Below are 20,572 nucleotides of genomic sequence, written 5' to 3'. Positions count from 1 at the left end.
TCATGTAAATTACTTTCTTTTAAGTTATAATGGTGAAAAGATAAATACTAACAAATTTAATTTCTCTGTGCATTCACACACAAAAAAAGTGCATTTAGTTGTTGTGTGTTTTTCTTAACTTTTATTTAATTTTGATTTGTTTCATATTTATAATGTTAGAATTTAGTGCTTGATTTTTTTTTGTGACTTTCTGATGTGCTAGTTTTTAATTTTGTACTCTGGTGAATTCTTAGTGACAGTCCACTTTTTTAATATTTTCATTAATGATTCATCATTTTTTCATTTAATTCGATTAATTCCATATACATGTTCCCAGTAGGTAGCTAAAATTAGAAAAGTGTTTTTCACAAAGAATCCATTTATTATAAATCAAAGATTAAAATGCGGCAAATTGTTAAAATAAAAAAATTTGTTTTAAAGCATGCTAATAAATGCGCATTTTAAAATATAATTATTTTATTAAATTAATTACTTTTGTACCGTGCACAATTACGATGTAAATGAAATGGCATTCTGTTTTAATTTAAAATTCTTTATTGCTATTACTGTGTTATTTAATGAAAATTAAAAATCTATTTTTTTTTTATTTCATTGAATGGGCTTTTGAATTTTAATATTTGTTTCTTTTTCTAGGTTTGTGGCTTGGTGGCACCCGATAATGCCTTCAGCTCATTTGACTTTGAAAGAGGAAGAAGTTGTTAAGTTATTATTGGAATTCTTGTCTAACAGAGAACTTAGTATATCTCAGCTTTCAGTTGAGAGGGAAACTGGAGTTATAAATGGAACGTTTTCCGATGACATTCTTTTCCTCAGGCAGCTGATTCTGGATGGCCAGTGGGATGATGTTCTAGAATTTGTGCAACCTCTTGAAGGACTTGAAAATTTTGACTCAAAGCAATTTCATTATATTGTCATCAAGCACAAATATATTGAATTGCTATGCATACGCTCAGAGACTGGTATTTTCCAAAATGTGGATGTTGCTGTCGAAGAAGTTGTCAAGAGTTTAGCTGACCTTGAAAAGTATTGTCCATCAAAAGAGGATTATAACAATCTATGCTTGTTGGTAACATTACCTAGACTCTCTGATCATTTTGATTATCGTAACTGGAATCCTAGCAATGCAAGAGTTAATTGTTTCAAGGCAGTTTATCCTCTTGTGGAAAAATTTTTACCTCTTGATAAAAAAGGAGCAGAATCGCAAACAGCTAAAGGGGATAGGCTAATACAGCTCATCATCAAAGGTGTCCTTTATGAGTCATGTGTTGAATATTGTCAACAAAGAGCTACAAGTGCAACATCTGAAATGCAGGAAATGGGATTTTCACATATTTTAAATGGCACAGGCTTCAGTGACTCTGACCTGAGTTTACTCTCTTGGCTTCAGTGTATTCCACCAGAGACTTTTTCTTACCCATTTGAGCAAAAGACACTAAGTGTAGACGTTGAACAATTAGATAAGCCATCGTTAGAAGCTTCATGGTCAGAACAAATCCTAGTCGCACCCATAAAACCAAAAATATTTCCTCATTCAGCTATGCCTTTTACAAGACTTCGGAGTTCTGATTTTATGTCTAAATCTTTAACTCCTAATTTAGACGGACTTGGAAATGGGCGAAATGCTATGGCATATTCTGTTGGTGACCTTTCCAACATGTCACGGTCTTATGCGGGCTTTCATCTAACTGGCAAAAAAGCGATGAATACTTCTGTTGATCGGCTTTTTGAAAGCAGTGATGTGTTCAGCACTAGTTGTGCTGATCTTCAATCAGATCTTGAAAATACACATATATCTTCAAAAAGTAAATTTACTGTACCACCTAAAATTTTAGAGCAGGTGAGTCCTAAAGCTGAAGATGGTGCTGGAATTAAAAGACTTACAATAGAAAAAGAAAATTCACTAAAAGATACAGGTCTAGAAGAAGATTCATTGAAGCCATCTTTCTTGAGCAACTCTTCTAAAATATCAGTTGATACTTCTACGAGTAATTCATTTTGTACTGATGGAAATGTTTCAGACTTATGGAGGGAATTTCAGAAGAAATATAATCTGTCTAGGAATATATCCGATATTTCTAGTGTAGATGTTTCTGCACTCTTACACGAAGAATCAAATGTATCTTCTCGGAATTTATCTAGCAAAACTCCTGATGTAAAAAATGTCTGTGCCTCTCTTCCAACCCAAATTTCCCATTTTGGTCATGCAAAAGTGCCACAAATTATAGATAAGTTTCCAACAAGTACCCCAAAACCAGCAACAAGTAGAAATATGACTCCTGAAATTCAGGGTTCTCCAATACTTCCTCGGAATGACACTAGCTCTTTAGATGGATCATCTTTGCGTTCAATTCCTGTTACAAGAAACCTTAGCTCTGCGTCAAATAATTCCTGTGATTTAACTCAACCTACTAGTGTAAATGTTTCCCAGGCATATGAAACGCATGGGTAAGTGTTTAACTTTATATCTATTTTTGAAATGTCCTACTGGATTTTTTTTTAAATTTAAGGCTTTGATATTTTGAAGATGCTTAAATTTATTTATGTTTGATTTCCATCAGAATTTTACGTAACTCTTTAACTTGGTAATCCCAAAAATTAATGAAATAAAATATGTTAATGAATTTCATTAACTTTATTCCATTTGTTATGAATTATCTTCTTCCAAAAGCAAGAGAATATAGTCTGAAAATTTGTTTATTGAATATCCATATATATTCCATATAAGTTTACTTTTTTTTTTTTTTTGCTTATAAAATGCAAACATCTTTGTGGTTTGCCTTATTTTGCTAATGTGCATAGCCTAATCACTCGCTCATCTTAACGGTATTTACATCTCAATCGATTTCTTACCTATAGATTGAAGCATTTCACAAATGAAATACATGTTACATTCTTTGTTCATATAGTTGTTTCTTTTCCAAATGCTAATACATTATCTTAAAGCAAATTTTATAGATAGTTTAGTTTGACATTAAGCCTATAATAATAAATTATATAATATTTTTAAAGCAAAGACTTTTGAAGATAATTTTTTAAAATTTCATTTAAAATAGCATTTATTTTATTATTATTATTTTTGAGCAAGCATTAATTTTTCTTAAAATAAAATATAAAAAGTACATAGTGCATATTTGGCATACAACCCTCAATTAATCTCCCCCCCCCCTCTGTAAAATTTTTAATAATTCAGCTCCTTTAATTAGCTAAGCGAAGAATTAAATTAAGTTCCACTACAAAAATATTCAATGAAGTAGTCTGAAATGTTTGTATGACATTTTGACTGTTGCCATTCAACAATAAGTAATAAGAACATATTCTGTACAACGTATATTAGTGTTAGAGAGAGAGAGAGAGAGAGAGAGAGAGAGAGAGAGAGATTGCTAAATTGAGTGCTTATGTCCCCCCCCCCAAAAAAAAAGTTTAAGTGTTTACTTAACTTAAAGCATTTTATGTATTTGTATATTTTTTGACAAAAGGAAATTCTATGTAAAATGTGTTTCTTCATATTTAGCAACTTTTATCATTTATCTTAATGATGCAGACAATTAATAATGCATAAGTCTAGATTTCTATCCTAAAACTTATTTTTCTGTGAACAGCAGTGATTTAGAAACATTTGGGGATGTATTTGTTACTCCCTGATTTGTTTAAAAATCGTTAGTGTGCTTTGTAGAACTTGTTCAAATAAATTTAATTTAGGTAACTTGCATTTGTACAGGGCGAATTGAGAGGGTTAATATTGGTGTAAGGTCATAAATCTCTGCATTTCATAGGGCTCCAAATTGCTTATTGATTTTTAAAATGAAGAATGCTTTTAATGTGTTTGTTTTTTAATTCAACTATACAAACATGAATATTTGAACTTTTCACATGTACCAATCCAAGGTATGGTGAGTAATTTAAATCTCATAACAAGATCAAAAACTATAAAATGTCTTATAATTAGTGTAAGTAAATTTATTTCCTTATACATTTATCTATTGAATACAAATTAGGCAAAGAAAAAAAAAACTTGAATTATGATAATGTAATCCATAAATTTTTAATAAAACTTGAAGTAATATGGAAAAAATCACTTTAATCTAATATGGGATTAATATTATTTTATTATTTTCATGCATTCTTTAGATTTTTATTACACCAATTTGATCAGTGAAGTAAACAGCAAAATGCAATATATTATAACATTGCATGAAATGTTTTTCAAGGCACTTAAAATCAATTTTGCACCAGATTCTGCTTTGTAATGTGGCTGTTAAGTTCCTAAACACTACGGGGTATTACAAATTAAAGACAATAAATAAATAAACATTTACATCTTTTACAAAAAAATGTGTCATTATTTGTGTTAAAACATCTTTTTAAAGCATTTCTTCTTTGATAGCATCTCATATATATATATATATATATATATATATATATATATATATATATATATATATATATATATATATAATGCAAGAGGATATTAAATTATATATAATATTTAATTGAGCATTCATTTGTTTGTTTGAACTTGTACATTTCCATACCCCTTGGCAGTTTTGAATAAAATCTGGCACATATATTCCTTGATACCTAGATGGAGTACTTGTTTCCAATATCTAAAAGTGACCTAATATTTACCCTCTAAAAGTGATGAAGGTTAAAAGGTTTAATGACCACCTCAATTTCCGAACAAATCACTGCACAAAAATTATTTCTACATATAACTCAAAAAATTTGTGGCATCTATTTGATTATTACTATTATTTGATCCTTACTATCTTTCTCTGATTTATAATCAAATTTTGGAAGTTAATTTCAACAATTTTTATCATTTTTTGTTGTTTTTAAGATATTAAACCGTTTTCTCTGTTTAACCATATATCTCATTCACATACTCTTAAAATGTTAAATTTCCTTTAGGCATCTCAAATAAAAAATTAACTAACAAAAGTTAAATTTGAGTTCAATTTACTATATCGAAACTTTTGATATAAGTTTTAAGCTCTGTCTTTTAAATTTTTGCAATTCCTTTAACTGCTTGACTTAATTTTCTCTCATATTTTAATATAAAATCTTAGTATCATCAATTTGCATATTGTATGACTTTTTTTTATTGCATTGGATTTTATCTCACTTACTAAGTTTGTTTATAAGTCCACTACAAGATTTTGAATATTAGATTAAATATTACTGAAAATTTAAATCTCAAGGCTTTTATATGCATATGATCTGATGTTGATGCAGAACATTAAAGTTTGTAGTAAAACAACTTATTTTAACAATTAAATGTTTTACTATAGCAACACTTCACCTACTGAATTCATCCCATTAATTCCATACTTTATAACTAAAGGTTTAACTACCTGTCAAGTTCTTTGATTCCAGAAAAGAATTTACTGTAGCTGACAACTTGTTTCTCTGTCTTTCAAAAGATGAAAAGTTTTTTTTTTTCTTCTTCCCCCCCCCCCCTAAATCACTAGAAGTTATTTGTTGAATAGTTAAAAAAAAAAAAAAAAAAAAAAAAAAAAAAATTCTAATTAAAACAAACTATAGCAAAAGTTGGTACTGATTTGAACTCCAGGACATTTGCAGATTTCTTGAAATGAGAAGGCAAATTCTCTCATAAAAATGGTCACCCATACTTTGAATGGATTTTTGTCAAAGGTACAAGTATTATCCAAACATTTTGCTTCAAAATATGTACCAAATTTAGTAGGTACCAAGAAGCTAGGTACCTAAAATATATATTTATATATAATATTAAAAAGTCCTTAACTGGAAATGCTAAATTTTTTCTCTTATAACAAAATTCTGTTTTGATTGAACCATTCTGAACCCCCCCCCTTCTCCATGTTGTTTTTAAAAAATCCTTTCTTCCTATTTTATTATGAATCAGTTCCTAGTCATACCATTAAAAGAAATTTTTAGGCTGTTTGTTTCATTACTTTTTATGCAAATCTGGAAGAAATCCCACCCAACAGTGAGTGTATTCAATCTTTTTATTTTCTTTAAAGGAATAAATAATTTCTCTATTATATCGTATCATTTTAATTAAATTTAAGGTATTCATTCATTTTTAAAAATGAGCAAGCCATGCATAAAGTGTTAATTTTAAAATTTTGTATGAAATTAAATTCTTTTTAAATATTATGTTTTATTAATAATTAATACCTTTTATATGCCAAAGACTTTTTTTTTTTTTTTTTGCTTCAGTTGATCAAAACTATTTTGTTAAGTAAATCAAAGTAAAGAACATTTGTTGCCTCTCAATTTCATTTAAATAAATTAAAAAGAAAGAGTAGACTATTCAAATTTTGATAGACATATAACTAATAATATTTTAGAAGCTTTTCAACATTCTGTTCATTGTGATGTGCATATATCACAAAGAGCACCAGCATTTAAAAATATGTGAATTTAAAGAATTTTTACCAATTGTTTCATTTTTTTTTTTTTTAAATTTTACTGCATGTTTTGTTTTGAAACATACTGAATATGGAAAAATAAACTAAATTTTTCTATCTTAATCATCAACAGTGAAAAGAAAGCTAGGATGAAATATTAGTTGCAGAAATGAAAATAATTTGCATTTCTTTTCGACATTGAAATACACTGCTATAAAATATGTTAAAAAAATTTGTAAAAAAATATTTGAAATTATACGGCAAAAAAAAAAAAAAAAATTAAGTATAATTGAAAACATATTTTTTTTCTTTCTTTTTCTTTTCTTTTTCCTTTTTCCTTTTTTTTTTTTTTCTTTTCATTTTAAAATTTAAAAAAAAATCATGTTTGAGTTATGCTGAAATATTTTCATGATTTATAGCAGAAAAATGTTAAAACTTCACTTAATTTTTAATACATTAAAATTTTAATTACTTTCTTAATTACTCTAATATACACATTTTTATCATGTAAAGTATATATGTGCCAAGTTTAATAGCTCTTTCCCAATCTGGCCTATAGAGTGTCAGCTCTTCTACACACATGCATTCATCTTTATTATTAGTAAAGATTTTATTTGCATTATTTTATTGTAATTCATTTCTTGTTAAAATTAAAGTATTCCATAAAAAAGTTTTTTATGGTTAGTTTCAATTGGAATTAATAGTAATAGATTATTAAAAAATATATATAAAGACATTGTTTGAAAAATTTATTTTATCACCATGCTTAGTATATTGCTCCTGAAAATGTCTTATTAATATTTCTGAAAGATTTGTCATCATTAAAAGTAGTGCAATTGTTTCAGCTTCCATGCTTCCCATGCTTTGTATTAATTCAGTGAATTTTGTTTTTACATTTCAGTTTTCTAATTTTTAAAAGATTTGCTTGATTAGAAGAAAGTTTTACATTTAAAGGCTAATTTCAGCACTGGTAGATTTAGGAATTTCATTCTTTTTGTTCTCTAAATTAGTGTGTTTGATAATAGTTGTAATAATTAAAAATAATTTTTATAATAATGATGGATTGTTATTGAAGCAATATCTTTTAAGGTTCTTTCAAATAATTAGATACATTAATGCCTTTAAAAAAAACGATTTACATTCTAAGCAAAATATTAAAATTGGTTTTTTTTTTTTTTTTTTTTTTTTATAGAGATGAACATGTCCAATGCTTTTAAGGTGTGTTTGAAAATGAATTTTGTGTCTTAAACTCTGTATATGTTAGAAAATTTCTGCTATATTTTTATTTTGCTCTGTACAACAGAAAAAGAGAGAGAAAAAAATATAATGAATTTTAATTTAAGAAAATAAAATTTTATAGAACTCTTTGTTAAAAATAAAAGTACATGAAAGTACATATGTGCAAATAAATCGAAGTAGTAATCAAAATGAAGCAAATTAAAAGTATGAAATTTTACTTGTATGCCTTGCACCAAAATTATGTGCCAACTTTTTGATAGAATACTTCATCCTGAATGGCTATTTTGTCTAAGCGCTTACTCAACTTTTGTACATTGATATGCAGCTGAGGGATAAAGGGCTATGTTTGCTAAGATTTTGCTTAATATAAGCATTACCATTTTGCATAAAATTATTTTTTTTTCCCTCATATTGTTGACATCCTTGTGTTCTTATTGAAAGAGATAAAGAGCAGGAGAATAGTGTCTCTAATGTGTTTTTTGTGCCTTTGAACTGTATATATAATTATATCATACTAGTTATAAATTTATATTTTTATCATATTAAGATTTTGTTGTCTGCTTTTCGAAATAACATCCATTGCAACTCTGCCATGTAATATAATTTAAATTCTTGAATGCTTAGTATTTTTCTTAATTCAAAAAAATAATATATCAATGCTTTTAGTATTGAATGGCGTAATTAATTTAATTCAATAGCACTACATTTAATATTTTGTTTTTATAGAACTATAACAACAAATTCACAGAAGAGCAGTCCAGGAGGATCTATTGGGAGAGGATCCTGTTATTCTCCAATTCAAAGAACTATTTCTCCTATTGAGCAGGAAAATACAAATGTAAGACAGTCACCAGTACCTTCAGCCCAAGCTCCTTCTGTTAAAGTAAGAGTATATTGCATGTTTCTAAAGTAATATTCTAATTGCACCCATAAAAATATCTTTAGAGACATCATTTCTTCCAGACCAAAAGTCTGTAAATTGATGGGGGAATAGTCAGACTTATCCCTTATGACAACTTAAAAATCATTCTTAGATTATAAATATTTACATTGAAATAAATATTATTTAAAGCTATATTAACCATTACTATATTAATTATATCTTCATGAAAATAAAAATAAAAACCATCAAAAATTCAATTTGTTGATTTTTATCTTTATGAGCATTGAGGTGGATATGTATCTATGTCTTGTTTGTGATAGTTTATTTTAAAATTAAGACGGGTCTGAAAGTTGTCATCAGGAATCTCACCTTTATATTTATATTTAATAAAATCGGAATTGGAAATTTATTGTTCATGTAAACTTATAAAAACACATTTAAGGAAAAAATCAAGTGTGTATCTTATTATGAGAGATCAAGTATGCTATGGATCAAGAACTGTTTCTAGGGCAAGGTGTCTTTCATTCATAAAGTGATGCATTTCTATGATGAAAGAAAACTACAGTGCCTTTATTTACAATTTCATTACTTCAGAGTTGCTCATACAAACCAAATAAGCTGTATGTAGCTTAATAATTACATTATTGTCAGCCCCTATTCTAAATCATGTACTGAATGTTGTTGAGAATGATTAATGCTGTAACTAACATGATTTCCTTAATACTTTTATATAACCCTTTCTGACTCAAATAATTATCTGTAAGTTTAAAAAAAAAATAATTTAAAAATACTTCATATGGAAATTTTTTTATTTATTATTGATTAGTTGTTTTCTTAATTAAAATTATTATTCGGTTTTCATTTGTATCCACATTATGTTGCAATACACACCTCATCAAACCTCTCTAGTCCAAATTAAAAAAAGAAATGCATAAAAAAGGGGTTAGTGCCGGATGCCATATGGTTCCATAGCTTGGAAAGGGCTGCAAAATGTCTTCTATTTGTAACTCCTGGATAATATATTACATTTAATGCACATATCTCTAATGTTTATCATAACTGCTTTCTATTAAACTCATTTCTGCTGCAAATATTTTTCTGAATATTTGACATGCTAGTCAAAACAAATATTCTGCATATATAGGCTATGTTTGAAAGCACATTATTTAGGGTTTTTATATTTGGATTATTATATTATATTACAGACAGTAACTTCAGAAAAAATTAAATAGCCCTCTTTCTGTCCTAATCTTCCTAATCCTAATCTTTTTTCTTTTAACTTCATCTTCTGTTTAGTTTTACGAGAGTCCATCAAATTGTTTACTATTTCCCTTATCTCAAAATACTGCTTATAGCCTTAACTCCTAATGGTATTTGGTTGTTTATTTGCATTTATGTGTGATGTATATTATCATATTAAATAGAAATAGTTGCAGGCTCATTTTAAAAATTTGGCATTAAAATTTTGTTTTTCTTCAAAATAACTTTTTATTTCCAAAAATGTTCCATTGTGTCAAAATTGAAATTCATACATTTTTTTTTCTAGATAAAACTTAATATTTCATAAAAATGGAGATAAAAATAATTTAGAATGTTCATGACAATATGATTAATTTTAAATGCTGCCTGAATCATGTTACTCTAAATCATAAATAAATTTGTGTTTAATGGCATGTTTGTGAATTATTGTGCAATTCACTTAATAATTAGATTCAAGATATTTTTTCAATTCCTTTTAGTTAAATTGATTTTGTTCTTTGTATGAATGAGTTATAAAACTTTCAGGACCCTACTTCCGTTAGAAAAATTTGCCATTACTTCATCAAGGGGGAGGAAAAAAAAAAGACTATATGGAAATGCTATTAAACACAAATTAACTATATTAAAAAAAGTTATTTAGTAAATTTATTAATTATATTATACCTCAATATTTTTTATTATCTTTTTGTCTATAAGTGTTTCAGTATCTGAAGGAAAGTTCTGCTCAAATTTTCATAATCTTAGTTATTTCTAAGCTACTCTACTTTAGTAGAAATTCATGGTTTAAGGTACCTTTATGTATCAGTGACTTGAATTTTCTGTGTCCATTTTCATTTAATGTGACTTTATCTTATTAGAAATAAAGGATGTCTCTTCATATTTTATTTTCTGGTTTTAGAATTAAATCTTTATTATTTCAATATTACTAATATTCTGAAATTCTGTTCCTCTAGCAAACAACAACAGCGCTGAATCAAATGGCTGTTGAAGGCCCTGATAGTAATAAACCACATTTTATCCCAGTTACCCGACTTGAAGATGCACAAGCGATTCGAACAGGAGAATTTCATCCTTCTGGACAACTCTATGCAATTGGTTCTAATTCCAAAACTTTGCGTATTTGTGCTTATCCTAAAATAACAGATCTTAGGTATATTTTTTTGTGTTTGTCCTGCAAAAACATTAATTGTAAGAAACTTGCTAATTATGTAAAGAAGTGAAATATGGACAGATTAAATTAAAATGGTGCATGTCATTTTTCAAAATAAATAAAAAATAAATAAATAAAAGAGAGAAAGAAAAGAAAATGTTAACTGTAAAAACTATTAAATAATGTGCAAATTCTATTCAGTGTAACTGCTATGTTAAATTTGGCTCCGAGATAAAACTACAACATTTTAGTTCCTGAACAAAAACAGTGCTTTTTGTAATGCATCAGGTTCTGGAAATATTCTTATTATAACTTTAATCTATTCATATAAAGTATTTTAAATGTTAACCCTTGCATATAACGTAATTTCCATCCATAACATATTCACTTCATTAACGACATGAATGACTACTTTTATGAATATTTTACCAAATAGTTTGGTAAGGTATATTCCTCCTATATTAGGCTTAAATCTTTTGCTTTTTTTTTTTTTTTTTTGTGTGTGTGTGTGTGGGCTTGTTGACATATGACTCATATGTATTTCTCATGGTAATATGACATTATTTTTAGTCACAAAATATTCTATTCATGAAACGTCTTAAAATATTGTATTTCATATTGTTCAACAGAACTTGAACTGATATCTAAAACAGTATCGACCTCAAATTTGTCTTATTGGCATGCTCTGATATCTAAAACTTGGATACACATGCTCTGTTGACATTTAGAGAACAGAAGTGCTTGAATTATAAATGTTACATCACCAAAGTGCTCATTTGACCACCTGATGATATCTATCTATATAATTAGTTACTTTACTTTGCTACGATTAGCATGTTAATGCAAATTTCTAAATTTTGGTTGGAGAAAATACCCATTTATGTCAGGTTGATTTTATCTATATGTAATGATTCATAGTTAGTTTCTTTGAAATTATATTTTCTTATAATAATAGTAACTAGTGATTACATTATTAATTTTTACAATTTTCAGAGAAGATCATATTGTTCATCAGCCTACAGTGTTATATAAAAAGGTGAAACACCACAAGGGCTCAATCTACTGTTTAGCATGGAGCCCAAGTGGTGAACTCCTTGCAACTGGTTCAAATGACAAGACAGTGAAACTCATGAAGTTCAACATGGAAACATGCAATGTTGATAGTATGGTTTTTTTTTTCATTATTTTCTTGATTTTTCACTTATTTGCAAGGTACTGTTCATTACTTTAAATTTAAATATGTAACTAACTGAGAGATATTTTTGTAGTGGTTGTTGATAGAGATAAGTTTTTTAAGATTGAGTGTCTTAAAAAGAGATATAAAAGAAAGAAAAGAAATTCAAGATTAAAAATTAATCTCTTTATCAATTTATAAATATTTAGTTTAATTTTCCTAATTAACTAAAATATAATTAGATGTGTATTTAATTGATATATTAGAAAGTGAATTTTTATGGAATAACTTTTAAAAATTTTGGCATACAAAATTTTAATTTATATGTGCATTGCTTTTTATCATTGATTTTATAACTTTTTGTTATGTCATTTTTTTAAACATTTTTCGGCATATTTTTCAAATAATCTTTGATTAATATTTCATATTTTATTGATGCACAATGTATTGGATGTACATTGGAACTTCGCTTAACAAGCACAAATCTTCTGTACTATGAAACAAATAAAACAATTTTCCCCTAAGAATCCTTATAAAATAAAAAAAAAATGTACCATTCCAAAACAATAAATAGATTTATAATTATGAAATTTATTGTTTATAATGCATGCATTTTTTAACAAAAAAATTCTTTAAAGGCATTGACTTTGGCTACATTTTCTAATTTGAGACACAGCATTATCCTTAAAAGAATTTGCAGTGTACATAGCATAATCATATGCTTCTGAACATATGATACAGTGATTTCCCATGCTTTCATTATCTCTTTTATTTTACTGGAAGGTTGTTGCTTTGTTGAGTCCATTTTTCAAATCTCCTATGCAGCTTTTTGCTGTTACACAGAATTCAGCTCTATAAGTTCTTCAGTAGTTATTGGCCACGTTCTTCCACTAGCTCTTTGATATCATTGCTGTCCACCTCTAGCTTCAAAAGGGACACAATCTCATCAATTAAGGCTCTATAGACACATGCTGTAACTTCTCTCATTGTTTCTCATTTGAAAAGTCGTCATTCCAGACAAAACTTCTTCCATACAGATATAGATTCTTTTCAAACAATTACTAAACACAGACTGATATAGGCTAATCCAGCTTGTGATAGTACGATGTCTGCTTGCTATGTGAATCACTCAATATGAGAGGCATTCATTAAATTGAATTTAATTATATGTCTTTTATATATGAGATTTAATGATTCTAAATTAATATAATATCTATTATTGATGTCTTGGAATTATACAATTTAACTTAGATTATTCCTTTAGTATTATAGTAACATTTTGTTTGTTTCTTGAATTTAAAGTGAATAAAAATATGAAAATCTAAAAGATTTAATGTAGATATACCATTTTTACTCCCAACTGCAATAGGAGTCTATTCAGTCCATTCATAGGTGATATTGCAGTTACTAATTACATATTGTCCTACACTTTTCAAATGGTATTCTTGGATTCCTAAAGTGATTAAATTGGTATGGTAGACTTTGCATATTTTTTATAAGATCATGGATTCCCTTAAAGAAATGCCAAATAAATATTTTCTAATTATTGTCATTTAGAATAAAGCACTTATCTTAATATATTCTTGAAAATAGTTGCATTGGTTGTTCAGTTTTTATTTTTCACTGATGTTTATAATTTCATTTAATTCAAATATTGATTTTCAAATCATTATTTACTGAAACCTGAAAGTTTTTTTTTTTTTTACTTTATTTTGAAAGCATAGCTGGAATTTTCTAAGAGAATTATTTTAAATATGATATAATCTATTTCATAATATAATTGGTAGCTATTAATTGATTATTCCTTAATTTTTTATTCTTGGTTTATTGTTGGAAGCCAATTAAAATAACTAATATTTTATTGAAATATTAACTATAATCATCATTTATTGTAATGTGTGTTTCAGACAGTGAAGCTGAATTGACAATGCATGATGGTACAGTCAGGGATATGTGTTTCATTGAAGACACTACAAGCAAGTCAAGTCTTCTAATTAGTGGTGGGGCCGGAGACTGTAAAATATATGTTACAGATTGTGAAACTGCTACTCCTTTTCAAGCACTTTCAGGGCATTCTGGTAATTTCTTAAAAATATTTTTTTTTAAATTAACTATGTGCAATTTATTATTGACAAGTATGAACATTATGCATAGTTATACAAAATAAAATATTATTTAATAATTATAAATAGCACAAAATTTAATAAGAAGTAATAGAATTGTCATTTAGCAGTATGTTTACTTTATATTGCTTTTAAAATTGCTATGACTTACCTATAAATATTTACCCAACTAATGTTTGGTGATTTTTTTCAATAACAATTTATATCTTTATTGTTTTGCTATAATTTTTTTTAAAATTTACAATAGAAACATTTACTATATGTTTGATATACATTTAGTTGTCAAATTATTATGATTATTTTTGACGCACATTGGTTATAATTACACATTGTTGCTGCTAGAAAGCAAGATAGCTATGAAAAATGGAATTTAGGATAAATGAAGCACAAATTGCACTGTATTGCTTGAGTAGAAAATGGCAAAAAGTGTAATTTAATTTAGTTTGAGTGTTGTATGATTATAAGCACAAGAAGTGTTCAAAGCAGCATCTATTAATGTTTCTAAAGAGTAGACTACCAAACAGAAAAGTATAGTCTCAACATCAGGCTTGTAGTCATCACAATCTACTAAATGCTCGATCTGAAAGGTGACTTGCCAGGTTGCCTAGTCCAACAGAATAGTTACAGTATATCAAATTGTGGGGTATCTCAATCAAGGAACAACTGCGAAGGTCTCTGAACAAATTGTTAGCTGCACATTTCACCAAATAGTGTATGGAACCGATGACCTGTTAAAAAGCATTTAACAAAAGACTGCATTTTAAAAGAGAAGACTTTTTAAGTTCACAAAGGATTACTAGGATTGGACAGTAGACAAATGGAATAGGGTCATGAAGTCTAATGAATTATTTTTATTTACACCATACAGATGCCAGAGTGTGAATATGGAGAAAACAACGCAAAAACAAGGACCCCAACTGCATTCAAAGGAGTAGAGGCAATATTATGGTTTGGGAGATATTTTCATGGCATTATATAGAAATGGAACAACATTTGAATCCAAAGGGTATTTAAATGCTATCAAAGAACAAATACATCCTATCATGTGAATGGTGATGTCTATTGGGGTATGAATACTCCCAACAGGACAATTATCCTTGTCACAAAGCTTGCATTGTCCACAGATGGTTCAAAGAGTATGCTAGAGACTGTACCTTGCTTAATTGGCCTTCATAATCACCAGATCTCAATCCTATTCATAATTAGGAGATGAAATCGAACAAAGTATCAGCCGAATCCACAGACTGCCAATTTGACAGCCGAATCCAGGACTATCAAAGGAACTAGAAATTGCACTTCCTCAGATATGGTCTTAAATTTCTCATACTATCTACCAACATTGTATTGAAGGGGTGTCCATAATAATTTGGCCTTTCAGTGTATACTAATCATAACATGATTTTATTTATATACCCCTAAAAGGACATGGTTAATGTATGTGTACAACAAATAATATACCATTTCTCAAAAGAAGACAGGCATAATTGGACATAAGAAGTAAAATTTGATCTAATTCAAATCACTTTAAAATAATAATATGGATAATCTAATTACTATATAAATGAAATTCATCAGAAGTACTCAAGTATTTGAACAGGAGTTGTATATATATATGTGTGTGTTTGTATGTGTGCATATATATATATATATATATGCATTTTATATTAAAGGACACTTCTTTTTTTTTCTCCCATATCATAGGTCATATCTTAGCTTTGTATACCTGGGGTGGAGCAATGTTTGTAAGTGGTTCCCAAGACAGGACTATCCGATTTTGGGATTTAAGAACAAAAGGATGTGTGCACCTTGTGACACCTCCACCCTTATCTGGATCAGGACCAGGTAATTATGCTTTGTGTTAAAAAAATGATGATCAATTTTTTTTTTTTAAATAACAGTTATTTCATTCATCTATTCCTCCTTAATTCAAGACAGTAATGAAGTTTTTCTTGCCTTATTTAAATTCATGTGTCATCACTGTTGTATCAAAAGATTATGCTAAAAATTATTAGACCAAAGCATCTGAATATTTTATATTATAGCTGGAACTACTAGTGACAATTGGCATTTTGTGATAACATACAGCAAACACAGATCACTTGCAACAATACAAGAGCAGATGCAACTAGCCTATGTAAATGTAATAATGATATTAAATTATATATATATATATATATATATATATATATATATATATATATATATATATATATATATATATATATATATAATGATATACTTGATATCATTATTACTAGGTGAAAAATTGGTGTATCATTATCACTAGGTGTGAAATTTTTTTATATATAAGCAATAATATAGAACAATAAATATTTTGCTGGAAGGTTATCAGCATATATGATTACTATACATCATGGCTAATAGAATTATAAAAATGAAAATAAAGCTGTTTCTGTTCTTGATCTAATTAATGACAATAATCGTATATTATCACAAAGGGTTTTCATTAATGACATAACATTTTTATAAAAATTGCTGCTTAGGGCCTTGTTTAATATTTTTAAAAAATTTAAAATTAAAATGAGAATTTGAAATCAGTAAAAGGACTAATTATAGCATAAGGACTTAATTATAGCATATATCTTACCAGCAAATTTTTATTGTTTTTCATACATAACTTTCTGATCTGCCATAAATTTCAGTTGCAATAATGATGGGCGAGATAATTTCCTCATTCCATATGATCTGTATTCTTTTCTAATAAAGAAATCCATTATTATTTTTTGACTGTGATAGGTATAAATAATCTTTTATGAATTTTTTTATGTAAATTATTTTTTATTTATTTATTTATTTTTTGCAAAAAACTTTAAAAAGTTCAGTATATTATGTCTTGATATTACTTGTATAAATAATATATTAGATTGTCTTAACGAAGCAAAACAATAAAAAATTGTAAAAAGCATCTACAAGTATTTCTATAATAGATTTTTGTCACAAATCTGTTGTAGATTTTGGAAATAGTTTTCCTTTCTCGAATTTTTTCAATATATACATTACTGTATTTTGAAATTCAGGTAGTCCAGTTGCTACTGTTTGTGTGGATCCCTCAGGAAGATTGTTAGTATCCGGGCAAGAGGATGGCACTTGTATGTTGTATGATATAAGAGGTGGCAGACACATTCAATATTTTAAGCCGCACACTGCAGACATCCGAACAGCTCGGTTTTCTCCAAGGGCATACTATTTACTCACTGGCTCATATGATCACAAAGTTGGCCTTATTGACTTACAGGGTAAGATGGATTCTTTATAATATTACTCTTTTTATAATCAAGAAAATAATTTTATTTTTAGATATAAATTTTTGAGTAAAATTTTAAACTGTTTCATTTTTTGCAGATGATGGAAAGTATTCATTTACAGCTGAAATTTTAATATTCCTATTCTATGGTTTAAAATAAAATTGCTAGTAATTTTTTTCTGTGAGATAATGCTGATAAAATTGACAGTTATTTCTTAATAAATGTTCTATTTTCATAAATTTCTTAACAAGATCTGAATTTCTATGCATGGTTGTGGATTTCCTGTGCAGCTTATAAAAAAGTCCCCCCCCCCTTCTTTCTGACTGAGAATTTAAAATATCTTTTAGGATAAACTTTGTAAGTAAATAATCCGAATTCATTTGTTGTAATTAAATATCCCTTGCATCTTCACATTTGTTCCTTTTAAGTACATATTGGTTACTAGATGCTAGATACATATTAGATATTACTGTCATTTGAAAAGAAAAACGTTTACTGAAAATTGCATGTTATATATCTTGAACATAAAAATAAGATTATTACAGTGGTTCATTATTTTTCTAACATCATGATTTTATACTCAAGTCTGCTTACTATTTATTTATTTTCAGATCTTTTGTTTTTAATCATGCGATTAATATTAAAAATTCAAATGGATTACATTATTTTAAATATATTTAATAAAACAAGGTTTGTTTGATATTATTTAAAATTATGTTTGGAAATTCTTTCATAAAATATTAAAATATTGTGCAAGCAGTTTTGAAGTACTTTTATTCTTGTTTTATACCATAAAGCCATTTAGCAAAATAAATTGTAATTATTTGAGAAGGTAATTTAATGGGAATCCATAAGTTGTTTTACCAAGAGATTATTTTATTTAAATGGTAGCATTAAAATAGGAATAGGGAGTCTTTGTACCATTCTTACCCTAGTTAACTGCCTGTTACATAATATATATATATAATATAAACAATGAATTTAATAATGACGATTTTAGTGTTATTTTTAATTTATAATGTTAAAATCCACTAAATTTTTAGAATTACTATCATATTACACTTAAAGTCGATAAATTCTAAAAAAAGATTGATGTTGTGCATATGTGTATGTGCAAGTTTAAATTTAACATACGTGATTTATTACCAATTTCAGTAATTTAATTACTGATTTAAAAATTTTTTGTTTTTTCTCTTCCCTTCCAGGAGACTTGACGCAACCACTGCCCATGATTTCAGTGGCTGAACATAGCGACAAAGTGATTCAAGCAAGGTGGCATCCCCGTGAATTTTCATTTCTTACAACTAGTGCTGATAAAACAGCAACTTTATGGGCACTTCCATTAAAATGAAAATAGAAAATTTTTGCCTGCTACAACTCCAGAATGCATTCATGTATATATGAAAAGTTAATAGACTGCCTCATATTGTTACCCTTTTTGTAGTAGAAATCTTTTAGAATATTTATTTTCTCCTATGAAAACTAAAGAGATATCTTTTTATTACATCATATTTTTATCGTTTTTCTTTTCATGCTTTTAATATTTTTATAATGTGTTCTTTTTATGGCATTTCTTCTTATTCAAAGTATTGATTGATAGCTATAAATTGTATATGTTTTTAATTTACACTTTTACATTTTGACTGCATTGAAATTTATTTTGCATTCTAACTCTTGCTCAAAAAATAAAACAAAAAAACTACTATTTAAAAATGATATCTTATGTGTTCATATAAATTTGTCTTTTCTGCCTATAAATTCTTTTAAAGTTATTGTTAACTTTCCTCTATCAGTTTTGCCAGTAGGAGCACATTCAGTTTTGGTTTGTTGTGAGCTTTTCAGTAAAATCTCATAGAGATTTAAAATCTTAAAACAATGTGATAATTTTTTAATTCCAAAAATCTTATCTTTTCCTAGTATTTTATTTATTAACTTTATTCTACAGAATGAATCATTGTGTTTGTTAAAGTACAATGAATAACTGCTCATTAAAAAATAATTTATATACATGAATTTTAAGAAATAAAATTCATTTAACTTTTAATTGGAATGAAAGAAAATATCTTTGTTATGGAAAAACTAGTGAAAAACATGGGTAAAGATTGGAAAGAACCTTTTAGAATTTTTTTTTTTTTTAAATCAACAATTTTTTTTGATAGATTTTTTTAAATATAATGTTAAAATCATGTATCATTTTTTTAAAAATATTGTTTTTTGTTTATTGATTGTTTTTATTGTTTAGTAACTGAATATTTCATTGCTCTTTCCATATATCTTTTTTTTAAAAATGTTATGCTTATATTTTTCATACACATGTCAATTTTTATAGATATAGCCAAAATCATTCTCTGAAAATTATTAATTTATTAGATATATTGACTTATGGTTGGCCTTTATATAAAAGGGGCATATGTCATTTTCTATTTGAGATTTTAAACATGAATTGCAAATTACTGACTTATTTCAAGCAGAAATTTAAAAGGCATAGGTTATATTTAAATGGTAATTAATAATATTTGCTAAGAAATGAATAGTAAATAGTATTATTTCAATGCAAAACATGTAACTTGAAAAATATATTTGTAATTATTTATTCTTGTTATTGTTATTATGCTGTGATACATTTTCATTGTGATTTTGATAAAATGTATAGCACTAGAACAATTATCGTATTTAACTTTCTAAATATTTAACTTGTAATTAATGTCTATTGAAAATTTGCTATAGTATACCTCTTCTAGCATATACTCCTATATACAGTATATTCCCATAATGTTGAGTTATACTATGCTATTACAGCATAACATTGGAATTTTATTCATAACAAAAGTGGACCGCTTTGCAAGTTTTGCATTAAAAAAACAAAGATATTAAAATGTGCCCAGCATTCAATAATTAAAATGCATATATATATATAATATATATTATTTTGCTGTTTGTATCATAATGTAATAACATGAAATTCAGCTTGCTTTGTAATATAGGAGTAAATTATGTTATTTTTGTATTATTAAATTTTCAAATAATACAAAAACATCTGTCAAAGTTGTTATTTATGAATCTAAAGTACTAGTTAAAGTGTTAA

At 27.0% G+C, this 20,572-nt stretch overlaps 1 protein-coding gene across 1 annotated transcript in view; it reads left to right on the top strand.

The window, feature by feature from the left end:
• The window catches only part of LOC129971419 (WD repeat-containing protein 47-like), a 58,751-nt gene extending 39,287 nt beyond the window's left edge, over positions 1 to 19,464 (top strand). The window contains exons 2-9 of the mRNA XM_056085172.1: positions 634 to 2,445; positions 8,358 to 8,514; positions 10,728 to 10,924; positions 11,918 to 12,087; positions 14,006 to 14,176; positions 15,923 to 16,063; positions 17,260 to 17,478; positions 18,693 to 19,464. Of these exons, the coding sequence (XP_055941147.1) occupies positions 659 to 2,445; positions 8,358 to 8,514; positions 10,728 to 10,924; positions 11,918 to 12,087; positions 14,006 to 14,176; positions 15,923 to 16,063; positions 17,260 to 17,478; positions 18,693 to 18,838 (2,988 nt within the window). The 5' untranslated portion in view covers positions 634 to 658 and the 3' untranslated portion in view covers positions 18,839 to 19,464. The remainder of the gene's footprint in view (positions 1 to 633; positions 2,446 to 8,357; positions 8,515 to 10,727; positions 10,925 to 11,917; positions 12,088 to 14,005; positions 14,177 to 15,922; positions 16,064 to 17,259; positions 17,479 to 18,692) is intronic.
• The last annotated feature ends 1,108 nt before the right edge of the window (positions 19,465 to 20,572 follow it).

Source organism: Argiope bruennichi, chromosome 6 (assembly GCF_947563725.1).
Source record: "Argiope bruennichi chromosome 6, qqArgBrue1.1, whole genome shotgun sequence".
NCBI lineage: Eukaryota > Metazoa > Arthropoda > Arachnida > Araneae > Araneidae > Argiope > Argiope bruennichi.
This window is presented reverse-complemented; position numbering and strand designations above follow the sequence as displayed.